The sequence below is a fragment of the Elephas maximus genome, chromosome 8 (genome assembly GCF_024166365.1).
Source record: "Elephas maximus indicus isolate mEleMax1 chromosome 8, mEleMax1 primary haplotype, whole genome shotgun sequence".
Lineage (NCBI taxonomy): Eukaryota > Metazoa > Chordata > Mammalia > Proboscidea > Elephantidae > Elephas > Elephas maximus.
Genome location: NC_064826.1, coordinates 96,356,911 through 96,371,382, shown reverse-complemented (window position 1 = coordinate 96,371,382; position 14,472 = coordinate 96,356,911). Strand labels below are relative to the sequence as shown.

The window sequence follows — 14,472 nt, the reverse complement described above, 5'->3', positions numbered from 1 at the left end:
TGTCTGGCTTTCTTCTATTGTACTTAGTGCTACCATGTACTAGGGCAGCATTTGAGGGTTGTTGACACAGTGGTTAAGAACTCAGTTGGTAACCAAAAGGTCGACAGTTTGAATCCAACAGCTGCTTCTTAGAAACCTTGTGGGGGAGTTCTTTGTCCTATAGGGTTGCTATGAGTTGGAATCGATTTCTTGGCAATGGGTTTGGTTGTTTTGGTTTGGTTAAATGTTAAGGAATCTAAACAAAATAAGTGGGCCAAGCTTACCTTCTTTTCTTTGTAGGTACAAGGAAGGAGTTGTGGGGCAGAGAAAGAACACTGAATTTGGTCTGGAAACCAGAGTTCAAACCAAGCCCTAGCTTGAAGGGCAGCAATGGGAATTTGGGTCAGGGAGGAAGCGTTGAGCACAATGGGATTAACAGAGCAGGTGGTGTGGCTGGAGGGGTTTTCTTCTTGGTGACAAGGTTAAAGGTTGGTGGGTTTCTAAGGACCTTGGCAACATTAGTAATTGTTCCTGCATGGCCTTGTTCTTTCACTGGTTAAAAAACAAAAAACAATGAGTTCCATCGGGTCAGTTCTGACTCAATGGCGACCCCATGAGTGTCAGAGTAGAACAGTGCTTCACAGGTTGTCAATGGCTGATTTTTTGTAAGTAGATCACCAGGACATTTTTTTCTGAGGTTCCTCTGGGTGGACTTGAACCTACAACCTTTCAGTTAGCAGCCAAGCATGTTAATTATTTGTACCACCCACTTTACCTACTTGTGTAGGTTCTACAGCCTGGACTTTTGGGGCAATCTGTGACTCCTGGGGCCCACTCAGCTTCTGCTTGAGGAAACGGTACATTCACTTTTAAGTGGGATGGACAAGGAAATAACTGGATTAAAAGAAGCAGGACACTATGCTTTCGAATAAACTCTACCAAGGGACCAGAAAATGTTTTCCCAATCAGGGCACATGCTTGTAGTTGATTTTCTCATGTTGATGCTGGGCTATACTGGGAAATCCCCACTATCTTAGGCTTCTAGGCAGCCAAGCATTGCAGGGGTACTACCAATAGGGGTCAAGTGTACAGCCTGTAAACATACAATGGCAGGTAGACTGCTGGCCTTCCAGGCAACTGAGCCCATCTGCCATGGAGAATGAGTGCTCAGGGACTGAACAGGTGAAATACAGGTTAGAATATTGGGTGGACTGTCTCCTGTGTCCTCCAAAGTGGCTGCTTCTGTCACTGGCTAGTCAGAATCTTTCATCTGTTCTTGTCCAATGCTACACTTCTTTGCTTTTGTCTTCTCCCTGTCTATGCAACACATGTGCTTCTTTTAATCACTAAGTAACACGTAGTGATCACAGAAACATCAGGAAATACAAATAGGCAAAAAGAAAGAAGTCCATAGTGCCACCACACAGAAACAGCCACTTGAAATTTTGATATGCATACATACATATTATCTAAATTACATATATAAAGTGAGATCATAATATACCTTTTGCTCTGTAGCCTAGTTTTGTTCTCTGAAACAAACATTAGGACCATCTTTTTGTGTCAAGAAATCTACTTCGACACAAATGGCGTTCAGATGTTTTCAGTCAGTAGGATTCCTTCTTTAAATATAATTTTATGTTGAGCCCAGTATAGAAAGGTACAGGGGCCTCAGGGAGCTTAGGCTGAAGTTGGGTAGCACCCAGAGCCCCCAGGCCTGCCCTGAGGCAATGCCACAAAAACAGAGAAAAGGAGTCCTCTGGGGGTCAGTGAAGCACAGTTTGAACAGCACTGATAATATAATAATTTTTCAGTGTTTACACCAAACTCCAATTTTGTAAATAGCCTATTATTAAGTATATAAATTGTGTTTAATTATCTTTTATTCTAAATGATCCCCATACATCTTTTTTTAACTGCTCTGATTATTTCTTTAGGATGAATTCTTAGGGGCTAGTTTTTTTTAATGTATAAGCTTTGGGCAAATATTGTTAAATTTCCCCTGAGAGCGTCTACAATTTATGGCTCCTGAAGGGTACACAAGTTCCCATTTCCTCACATTCTCCCAACACTGAATGTTCTTCCGTCTCGTCTCGTTACCTGATAGGTAAAATTTCCTATCAGAATGTTCAGGTTTGCAATTCTTTAGTGGTCAAGATGAGCATCACTCCGAATCAACCCGATGGCACTGGCTTTTTTTCCCCCTATGTTTCCAATTTATCACATTTTTTTATTCCTTTAAAGTTCACTCATGTCCTTTCAAAATCCTGGTGGGAACCCTGGTGGCATAGTGGTTAAGACCTACTACTACCCAAAATGTCAGCAGTTCGAATCCACCAGGCACTCCTTGGAAACCATATGGAGCAGTTCTACTTTCCCATAGGGTCGCTATGAGTCAAAATCAAGTCAACAGCAACAGGTTTGGTTTTTTTTTTTTTGGTTTTCATGTCCTTCGCCCATCTTAATTGATATATTCTTATATTTTTATTATCCGCCAGAATTCTTTATAAGGACATTACCCCTTGCTTGTTATGTAAAGTACAAATGTTTTCTATTTGAACTTTTGCTCTTCATTTACTGGGTTTACTATTTGGACAACGAAGTATTACATTTTTTATGTAGTAAAACCTGTTTTCATTGTCTTGACTTTTGGTGCTCTTCATAGGAAGGTCTTTCCCTTCCCAAGTTGATACAAGTTTTATTCATCTGTCTTTTTAATAATTTTATGTGTAAAACTTTTACTCCTTTATTCCTACTGGAATTTATTTTGTAATTAGCTGTGATATGTGTTGGTCTGGTCTTCTTTTCAAATTATTAGACAGCTATTTTACCACCAGACACTGACTAATTTCTTTTTCACTGATTTGAAATTCTATGTGCTTTATATATCACTATTCTGGTTCTGAAATCGCTGGGCGGTGCAAATGGTTAGCATGCTTAGCTGCTAACCAGAGGTGCCTTGGAAGAAAGACCTGGCAACCTACTTCCAAAAAACTCAACCACTGAAAACTCAACGGAGCACACTTCTACTCTGGCACACATGGGGTCACCATGAGTCAGAATCGACTGGACAGCAACCAGGAAAAACCCTGGTCCCAGTATCACATTAGTTTAATCATCAACATGTCATATTATGTTTTAATACCTGACACTGTAGTTCTCTCTTCACTATTAGTCAACATTTTCCTAATTGTTCTCACATTTTTATTTCCCAAAAAAACTTAAAATTGTCAACTTTTCTAGAGTCGTTGCTAAGGAAATAATCACTTTAGTAAAAAACAGTAATGAATAAATTGGGGCCCCTCTTCTCTTCTTCCCTTGGTGTACTTGTCATTGCCTTGTGCCTGCTCAGCCACGTTTGAGCCCGCCTGGCTTCCATCTTCTCCGTGACATTACTCTCTGGTCTCTTTTTCTCTCCTGCAATATGCATGTCCCTTTTACTCTTTCGTGCAATATGTATTGCATTCTCTCCTGCTCTTCTCTTTCTCCTTGTCTACATAATATCTGGCATTGTTTTGACTTTTTTCTTTTCATTAATGTCATCATACTGCGTAGGTTATTGTGCACATTGTTCTTATCACTCAAAATGTGCAGTATCTATTTTCATGTCCATGGATCTACCACATTCACATTGAGAGGCAGGACTTGTAATGTTGAGGATACCTGAATTAGGCCCCAACTCTCTGAGTTCAAATCCTACCCCTGCATTTACTGTGCCCTTGGGCAAATTAATTTAACTTTCTGGATTGCAATTGCCTTGTTTGTAAAATGTATATAATAATAGAACTTAGATTATAGAGCTGTTGTGAGGATTAAAGTAATATATTTTGCCCACCCATTGCCATCAAGTCGATTCTGACTCATAGCAACTCTATACGATGGAGTAAAACTGCCTCATAGGGTTTCCAAAGCGGTAACCTTCATCGGAGCAGACTGCCACATCTTTCTTCTACAGAGCAGATAGTGGGTTCAAACCACTGACCTTTCAGTTAGCAGGCAAACGCTTAACCACTGCACCATCAAGCATGACATAGAGTACGCACTCAATGAACATAAGCTACCGAAACTTCTACCGTAGGATAGTTAGCCATTTCTCCACTGAGAGACACCAAGGTCAGCTTGAATTTTTGCTATTCTGAGCAATGCTATATGGCCTAGGCTGCCTTCTCTAGAGAAGCAAAACCAATAAAACATATAAATATGTACAGTGAGAGATTTACATCAAGGAAATGGCTCATGCGATTGTAGAGGCTGGAACTTCCCAAGTCTGTGGATCAGGATAGAGGCTTCTCCTGATTCAAATAGCCACAGGGGCTGGTGAACCCAAGATTGATAGGTTGGAGAACAGGGCTCTTGCTCACAGGCTGTGAAGACTGACGAATCCCAAGATTGGCAGGCAAGACCACAGGTAAGCTGCTAGCTCAAGTCCCAAGGACCAAAAGTCAGACGAGCAGGAGCCAGCTGCAGGATCCAGTGCAGGCAAAAGCCAGAATGTCTACTTATATTTGGATGCAGGCCACACGCCCAAGGAAACTCATTTTCAACTGACTGGCTACACACAGCAGATCCCATCATGGGAGTGATTACATATCAAATCTCAACAAGGAATCGATCACAACAATATATGACTGCCAAGACACTGAGAATCATGGCCCAGCCAAGTTGACACCCAGTCTTAACCATCACTATATTATACAATATATGTGTATTTTTTTTACATGCCTCCTTCTGTACACACGTGGGTGTTTCTTGAGACCAGATACAAAGAAGTAGAATTTTTGTATCAAAGGGCTGTACATTTTATATTTTAATAGATATGGCTAACTTGCCCTTCAAAGTATCTGCACCAATTTACAGGCCCACCAATAAAAAAAAAAAAAAATAGTAAACTAAATTTCCGTATCTCCCCACCTTCTTGCAGTTCGCTGACATTCATTGTATGTATTCTAAAGTCTTATTCTGCTTTTGCTATTAATTTTGTTTCCTTAGGTGTAAGTTCTGCAGAATGGTATTTTAAATTTAGTATCTATTATTTTCCACAGTGTTGGCTTTTGCCACATTTTTATGATATTTAATTATATCCTTGTAGTCAAGATTCCCTGTTAGGGTCTTCATTTTCTCAGTTTTCACAGCCTGCTTGAAGGGTAATGCAGGTCACTAAAATTTAGATTCTTGAGAGCTGTCAGAGACATGGAAGAGAATGGGCAGAGAGGGAGCTAGGCCTGTGACCAGCTACCCGCCATTCCTCCAGGTCATTTTTTTCCCCCCCAGAATGCCTTTCTTTCTCTTCAAACTCATCATCCTACCACTTGGAAGCATATACCTCCATCCTTGTTGCCTGTCTGGGATATGGAAGGGCAGCAGGAGGAGAAACATGCTGTAATTAACTTTTCTCCTTGTTGTGATGGAGGAATCACCCTGTCAGTAGCCTTGAATCCTTTGTCATTTACGCCATCTACTCGGGAAGCACTTGTAATAATGCTGCTTTTCTGCAGTATCTTCTGTGAGTATTGTGTGCCTTCCGTGTGTTGTTTCAGCTTTCCCTCGGACCCATACACTTCCTTCATTCGTAGAGTCCTTACTGGTTCTAGATCAAGGAGGATTTTCCTTCTTGTTTCCCAATATGATTACCAATTCAAAATTGTTTTCTATCATTTCTGGGGTTTTGAGGTAAGGAGGGCACAGGAGTTTGTATCTGGGAAATGAGCAAGCTGAGTAGGATGTTCATTGCTTTGGAAGGTATACGTGTCAATGTGGCTCTAAAGGAAAAGCGGGGGAAATACTAGCACCAAGGTGAATGATCACAAAGCAAGCCAAACAAACCACCTTCCTTAGTGGCTTCAGACCATTCATGGAACCATCAGCATTTTTCCAGGCTCCCTAGCTTTCTTTTCTACATCTTTTTGTACAGTCAGACCCGTGAAACAGGGAAGGGGATAAAGATGACAAAGGAGAAGAGAAAGAGGAGGAGAAAGGGGGAGTAAGAGAGCTATTATTAAGAATATATTAGTAAACCTTAAACAAAAAATATTCCCTGAACTCTTCTTAAGGAGCCCTAATGGTGCAATGGTTAAGCACTTGGCTACAAACTGAAAAGTTGGTGGTTTGAAGTCACCAGCCGCTCTGCTGGAAAAAGATGTGTCAGTCTGCTTCCCTAAAGATTATAGCCTTGGGAATCCTAAGGGGCAGTTCTATTCTGTCCTGGAGTATCTCTCTGAGTTGGAATTGACTTGATGATTTTTTTTTTTTTTTTAATGGATGCCTTCTCAAAACCAAACAATAATTTAGCTTAACCAGTAAAGAATGCCTGCCTTGAGCATTGTGCTCTTTCACGATCTATCTGCATGGGATCAAATTGACAACAGCAGCTCAAAGGATTAAATAGGAAACTTAGGAAGCAGTGAATTTATGTTAATGTGGGAGGAAAATCTCAGATAAAGGAGGGTAAGAATAGTTGCACAACTCATACAATATAATCAATGTCATTGAATTCTACGTATAGAAACTGTTGAACGGATGTTCTGTATGTTCTTTACATATTCTCAACAAAAACAACAAAAACAAATTATATGAAAAAAGAATATATTAGTGAAAGCAGTCCCACCCTCACCCAAGGATGACTCCTCACGAAAGAGCTCGTGGTCAAGCGAACTCACCTCCTTGCAGGAACTTCATGGGGTAGACGATGGCGTGGTACCTGTCTATACTGAGGGACACCAGCACGTAGGTGGAGGCATAGAGCAGCACAACCTGAAGACAGAATTGAGAGGAGGTACATCACTTCACAGAGATGAGGGAATGCACGTCACGGAAAGAATAGCATTGTGTGATATTTAGAAACCTGGAGACGGAACCAAGGTAGGAGTGGGCGTTGGGCTAGACAGAAGAATGACTCCGAAGCCAGGAAGCTGATTGCTGTTCTTGGTGCTGGGATTTGCATCGCAGCTGTGACAGGTGAGAATGCTTCCAGCTCTTACTTGTTCCCTCACTTACTTGGCTTGCAAACCCTGCATTTCAGAATCAGACCCTCTCGACATTTGCATGGTACATTTGTTTGTAATTGACTCTTAAAGCTGAACTAATTTTCTCTGCCACAATTGACATTCCAGAATAATTGGAAACAAAAGTTCATTTGCCTTTTATCAGTGAAAGTTGTTGAGAGACAATAGAAGGGTTGGGGAGTTCCAGGGCATCCATGTGCTATTTTGAATCATTTATAACCATTGCACTGGCACATCAGAGCTTTTCTTCCTTGTCTACTTTCCTAGCAGGGCTGTTCCCAAGGTCAGTCCCTGGGTCTCCTCATTCTCCTTCCCACTCTCTCTTTGTTAGTCTTCTTCATGTCTTTTAATTACCCTGTGTGTGGTATTATTTGCATTCTTTAGACTTAAGGAAACTGGAATATAATAGGCTAATATCTCTTATATGAAAAACATATTCAAATGTAATTATATGAAATGTCTATGAAAGGATGATCAAGGTACAAATTTTTCAGGCAAGTTGGAGTCTCATTTCTTCCAAAAGTCCAGCTAAATCTCTACCTGATAACCTTAGGGTCAAACCCCAGAGAGCGTATAACAGTAACTAGAAAATTAGTCTAAGTGTGAGTCTCTGACTTCCTTCTAAAATGAAATAGAAATTATACGACTGTGACAGTAATCTTTGTTCTGAATTAGTATCTTTGTTTTTTTTTACTGGCTTGAATAAGAAATAATCAACTTCATTGTTTTTCTTTATTATTTTTATTTCTTTAACATTACCAATATTTTGCCCATTCAAAAAAAGCAAACCAAACCTGTTGCCGTTGAGTCGATTCTGACTCATAGCTAACCTATAAAAAAAAAACCTATAGGACAGAGTAAAACTGCTCCAAAGGGTTTCCAAAGAGCGGCTGGTAGATTTGAGCTGCAAACTTTTTAGTTAGCAGCCAAGCTCTTAACCAGTGTGCCACCAGGGCTCCTATTTTGCCCCGATAGAATCCTTCAATATTGCAACTTGAGGCTTGAATTTTTTCTTCAGTTCTTTCAGGTTCAGAAATACTGAGTGTGTTCTTCCCATTTGGTTTTCTAACTCCAGGTCATTGGACATGTCATTATAATACTTTACTTGGTCTTCTTGAGCCACCCTTTGAAATCTTCTGTTCAGGTCTGTTACCTCAACATTTCTTCTATTCGCATTAGGTAGTCTATGTTCAAGAGCAAGTTTCAGAGTTTTTTCTGATATCTATTTTGGTCTTTCTTTCCTGTCTTTTTAATAACCTTTTGCTTTCTTCATGTATGATGTCCTTGATGTCATCCCACAACTCACCTAGTCTTTGGTCATTAGCGTTCAGTGCGTCAAATCTGTTCTTGAGATGGTCTCTAAATTCAGATGGGATATACTCAAGGTTTAACTTTGGCTCTCATGGATTTGTTTTGATTTTCCTTAGCTTCAACTGTTCGGAATCAACTCGAGGGCACTGGGTTTTGGGTTTTGAGTCAACTTGAACTTGGATATGAGAAATTGACTGTTCTGCAATCTGCCCTGGCCTTGTTCTGACTGATGATATTGAGCTTCTCTATCATCTCTTTCCACACATATAGTTGATTTGATTTCTGTGTATTCTATCCAGTGCGGTCCACGTGTGTAGTTGTGGTTTATGTTGTTGAAAAGGATATTTGCAATGAATAAGTCATTGGTGTTTCAAAATTCTATCATGTGATCTCTGGTGTTGTTTCTTTTGCCAAGGCCCTATTTCCCAGCTACTGATCCTTGTTTGCTTCCAACTTTTGCATTCTAATCACCAACAATTATCAATGCATCCTGACTGGATGTTTGATCAGTTTCAGACTGCAGAAGTTGGTAAAAAAAAAAAACAAAAAACAAAAAAAAAACTTCAGATTCTTCATCTTTGGCCTTAGTGGTTGGTGCATAAATATGAATAATAGTCATTAATTGGCCTTCCATATTCCTTATAGGCATAAGGAAACACTGGTGGAGTAGTGGTTAAGTGCTATGGCTGCTAACCAAAAGGCCAGCAGTTCAAATCCACCAGTAGCTCCTTGGAAACTATGGGGCAGTTCTACTCTGTCCTATAGGGTTGCTATGAGTTGGAATCAACTTAATGGCAAAGAGTTTTTACAGGCATATGGATGTTATCCTATCACTGACAGCATTGTACTTCAGGATAGATCTTGAAATATTCTTTTTGATGATGAAGGAGATGCTATTCCTCTTCAAGCTATCATTCCCGACATAGCAGACCATATGATTGGCTGATTCCAAATGGCCAATACCAGTCCATTTCAACTTACTAATGCCTAGGATATCAATGTTTATGCATTCCACTTAATTTTTTGATCACTTCCAATTTTCCCAGACCCATATTTCATACATTGCATGTTCCAATTATTAATGGACGCTTGCAGCTGTTTCTTTTCATTTTGAGTCATGCCACATCAGCAAATGAAGGTCCCTAAAGCTTTATGCCATTTCATCAAGGTCGACTCTACTTTGAGGAGCCAGATTTTCTCCAGTTGTATTTTGAGTGACTTCCAATCTGAGGAACTTATCTTCTGGCACTATATCAGCCAATATTCCGTGGCTATTCATAAGGGTTTCATTGGCCAATTTTTTCAGAAGTAGGCTGCCATGTCCTTCTTCCTAATCTGTCTTAGTCTGGAGGCTCTGCTGGAACCGGCCCACCATGGGTGAAATACCAGTAGCATAGCTTCCAGTATCACAGCAACATGCAAGCCACCACAGTACAACAAAATATTGGTGGCAAAATATTGACGGACGCAGGAAGCATCAAAAGAAAATGAAAGGAATACACAGAGTCACTATACCAAAAAGAATTGCCGAAGTTCAATCATTTCAGTAGGTAGCATATAGTCAAGAACCAATGGTATTGAAGGAAGAAGTCCAAGCTGCACTGAAGGGACTGGTGAAAAGGCTCCAGGCATTGATGGAATACTAATTAAGATATTTCAACAAATGGATGAAGCACTGGAGATGCTCAATTGTCTATACCAAGAAATGTGGAAGACAGCTACCTGACCAATGGACTTGAAGAGATCCATATTTGTATCCATCCCAAAGAAAGGTGATCCAACAGAAAGCAGAAATTATCAATCTCAATGTCACACACAAGTAAAATTTTGCTGAAGATAATTCAAAAGCAGTTGCAGCAGTACATCAACATGAAATGCTCAGAAATTCAAGCTGGACTCAGAAGAGGACAAGGAACAGGGATATCATTGCTGATGCCAATGGATCTTCGCTGAAAGCAGAGAATACCAGAAAGATATTAACCTGTCTTTTATTGACTATGCAAAGCAGTTGACTGTGTGGATCATAACAAATTGTGGATAATATTGCGAAGAATGGGAATTCCAGAACACTTAATTGTTCTCATGAGGAACCTGTACATAGACCAAGAGGCAGTTGTTTGAACAGAACAAGAGGATACCACGTGATTTAAAGTCAGGAAAGTTGTACGTTAGGATTGTATTCTTTTACCATATTTATTCAATTTGTATGCTGAGCCAATAATTTGAGAAGCTGGACTATATGAAGAATCCAGGATTGGAGGAAGATTCATTAACAACCTGTGATATGCAGATGACATAATCTTTCTCACTGAAAGGAAAAAGGACTTAAAACACTTGCTGATGAAGATCAAAGATCAGTATGGATTGCACCTCAACATAAAGAAAACAAAATCTCACAACTGGACCAATAAACAACATCATTATAAATGGATAAAACCCTGAAGTTGTAAAGAATTTGATTTTAACTGCAATCACAGTCAATGCCCATGGAAGCAGCACTCAAGAAATCAAATGACATACTATTGCACTGGGCAAATATGCTGCAAAAGACCTCTTTAAAGTGTTGGAAAGCAAAGATGTCACTTTGAGGACTAAGGTACGCCTGACCCAAGCCATACTACTTTCATTTGTCTTATACGTATGGCAAAGCTGGACAATGAATAAGGAAGACCAAAGAAGAATCGATACCTTTAAATTACGGTTTTGGCAAAGAACAATTGGATATACCACGGACTGCCAAAAGAAAGAACAAATCCGTCTTGGAAGAAGTATAGCTAGAATGCAGAAGCCAAGATGGCGAGACTTCGTCTCACATACTTTGGACATGTTATTAGGAGGGATCATTCCCTGGAGAAGGACATCATGCTTGGTAGAGGGCCAGTGAAAAAGAGGAAGGCCCTTAATAAGATGGATTGACACAGTGGCTGCAACAATAAACTGAAGCAGAGCAATGATTTTGAGGATGGTGTAGGACTGGGCAGTGTTTCATTCTGTTGTACGCAGGGTTGCTATGAGAAAGAACCGGCTGGACAGTACCTAACAACAATAACAAAAACATTACCAAAAATACATTCTAGCAACAGTGTTGCAGAAGGTGCCACAGGGAGGGGTTCTGAGGACCAATTAGAGATTGAAGACCTTTTCTGGGGAATATAAGAAGAAATTCCCCTTTTGGTAAAGAAAAAAAAGAAAAGATTAATGGAGAGAAAAGAAAAAGGATGGCCAAGGTGAAGAAAGAAGTTAGACAATTGTCCTCTTAGAGAAAAGTGAGGGTTCAATGTGTGATTCATGAGTTTAGAATAATTGAGGCTGGCTACACAAAGCAAGGATGTACCAAGTGGGCAGATTCATGGAGGATGGAAAACAGGGCACCCAACCGTGGAATCCATGGGGCAGAGTGTCCTGGTTGGAAGACCATGAGTTTCTAGACATTTGGGGTCTCTTGAGTGAGGTGGATGACACACATTCAGAATCCAGAGTAGGAGGAAGTGTTGAAAGAGAGAGTGCCCTAAGAAGCAGTCAACATTAATAAAGAGAGACCTACTGTGCTTTCGGACACAATCAATATGAGTATTTAATTTCAGGAATTAAACATCTTCAAACATGTAGGCTGGGTAAAAAGAAAAAGAAAGGTTACCTAAAAGAAATGCATCTCAAATTGTCATGTCTCTTCTCCATGATAAAAATGCCAGCAAACAGCATAACAACATGTGCAGAGCTTTGAAAGAAAAATTATGATCCAAGAATTTTGTAAATATCATTCCGGTGCTAAGAGAAAGAACAATCTTCTTGGATATATGAGAAAGAGGAAAATATAACATTCCATACTTTTCCTGAAAATCTTTGAGGTATACTTCAGCAGATTTGGAATTGTTTCAAAATTAAGAATTCAAGAAGAGGGAAGGGAATAGAATAATAACGGCTATTATAAGCAATGAAATCAGAAAAAATACATTGTTACAAAATGACTATGAAAATAGTTATGGAATATTTCGGGAAAATACCCAGGGAGTTAAAGGAGGGGAAAGGGTGAAGGAAGAAGATCTTGTTAAATTTCCTATTTTAGATATCTTTTATTTTTTACTTTGATAGAGATATAGTAAATTAAAAAAATTAAACTGTAATAAAATAAGAAAGGATAAAATTAGTCTATTAGTTTCCTATGGCTATTGTAACAAATTTCCACAAACTTGGTGTCTTAACGCAAAAGAAATTTATTCTCTCACAATTTTGGAGGCCAGAAGTCCAAAGTCAAGGTGTTGGCCAGGACACCTGTACCAGCGGCTCTAGGGAAAAATTCTTTCTTGTTTCTTCCAGCTTCTGGTGGCTGCTGGCATTACTTGGCTGCATCATTCTAATCTCTGAATGCTTGGTCATTTCTCTTTCCCCCCTTCCGTCTCTTTCATATCTCCCTCTGCCCCTTTCTTGTAAAGATGCACGTGATTGCATTTAGGATCCACCTAAAGAATCTAGGATAATAACCCCACATCAAGGTCTTTAATTACATCTACAAAGTTCTTTTTTTTTTGTCATATAAGGCAACATTCACAAAATCCAGAGATTAGGATGTGGATATCTTTTAGATATCTTTTAGAATATACCATGGACAGCCAGAAAAACAAACAAATCTGTCTTGGAATGCACCTCAGAAGCAAGCATGGTGAGGCTTCATCTCACATACTTTGGACATGTTATCAGGAGGGACCAGTCTCTGGAGAAGTACATCATGCTTGGTAAAGCAGAGGGTCAGTTAAAAAGAGGAAGACCTTCAGTGTGATGGATTGACACACTGGCTGCAACAATGAGCTCAAGCATAACAACAATTGTGAGGATGGTGCAGGACTAGGCAGTGCTTCATTTGTTATGTTCTGTTGTAGGTAGGGTCACTATAAGTCAGAATGGACTTGACAGCACCTAATGACAACATTTTTTAGAGGATTTTTTTTAGCTTACACAATTCATGACCAAACAAAGTAGAAAAACAAGAAAACAGCATTAAAACCTTAAAACAGAACAATTAAAGTAACACCAGAAGATAAGCAAGATAACTGGGATATTCTAAAAATTAAAAACTCATGCTCATCAAAAGCCTTCACCAAAAGAGTAAAAAAAAAAAAAGAGAGAACCTACAAAAAACTTTTGGCTACGAGAAACCCAACAAAAGTCTAATCTCTAATATCTATAAGAAAATCCAACACCTCTTCATCAAAAAGACAAATAATCCAATTAAAAAATGGGCAAAGGATTTGAACAGAAACTTCATCAAAGAAGACATTCAGGCAGCTAACAGACACATGAGGAAATGCTCACGATCACTAGCCATTAAAAGAAATGCAAATCAAAACCACAATGAGATACCATCTCACCCCAAAATTACTAACATGAATCAGAAAATAACAAATATTGGAGAGGCTATAGGGAGACCAGAACTCTTATGCACTACTGGTGGGAATGCAAAATGGTACAACCATTTTGGAAAATGGTATGGTACTTCCTTAAAAAGCTAGAAATAGAAATACCGTATGATCCAGCAATCCCATTCAGGAATATATCCTAGAGAAATAAGAGCCATCACACTAATAGACATACGCACACTCATGTTCATTGCAGCATTATTCACAATAGCAAAAAGATGGAAACAACCTAAGTACCCATCAACAGATGAATGGATAAAGAAACTATGGCACATAAACACAATGGAATACTACACAATGATAAAGAATAATGCTGAATCACAGCATGGATGAATCTGGAGGGCATTATGCTGAGTGAAATAAGTCAATCACAAAAGGCCAAATATTGTATGAGACCACTATTATAAAAGCTCATGAAAAGGTTTACACAGAGAAAGAAACAATCTTTGATGGTTATGAGGGAAGGGAGGCCTGGGGAGGGAAAAACACTAACTAGACAGTAGACAGGTGGTAGTTTTGGTGAAGGGTAAGACAGTACACAACACTGGGGAAGCCAGCACAACTTGACTAAGGCAAGGTCACGGAAGGTCCATAGACACATTCAAACTCCCTGAAGGACTGAATTACTGGGCTGAGGGCTCTGGGAACATCTAGCTCATCTGGCATAACATAGTTTATAACGAAAACATTCTACATCCTACTTTGGTGAATAGCATCTGCGGTCTTAGAAGCTTGCGAGTGGCCATCCAAGATACTACACTGATCTC

The 14,472-nt window shown here is 39.5% G+C and overlaps 1 protein-coding gene across 3 annotated transcripts in view; it reads right to left on the bottom strand.

The window, feature by feature from the left end:
• Positions 1-14,472, bottom strand: part of NPSR1 (neuropeptide S receptor 1) — a 234,295-nt gene that overhangs the window by 34,479 nt on the left and 185,344 nt on the right. For 2 of the 3 annotated variants that reach the window (XM_049893671.1, XM_049893672.1), the window contains exon 4: positions 6,636-6,729. The exons of the other annotated variant lie outside the window; for it this stretch is intronic. In XM_049893671.1, coding sequence (XP_049749628.1) covers positions 6,636-6,729 — 94 coding nt within the window. The remainder of the gene's footprint in view (positions 1-6,635; positions 6,730-14,472) is intronic. 3 annotated transcript variants of the gene reach the window in all.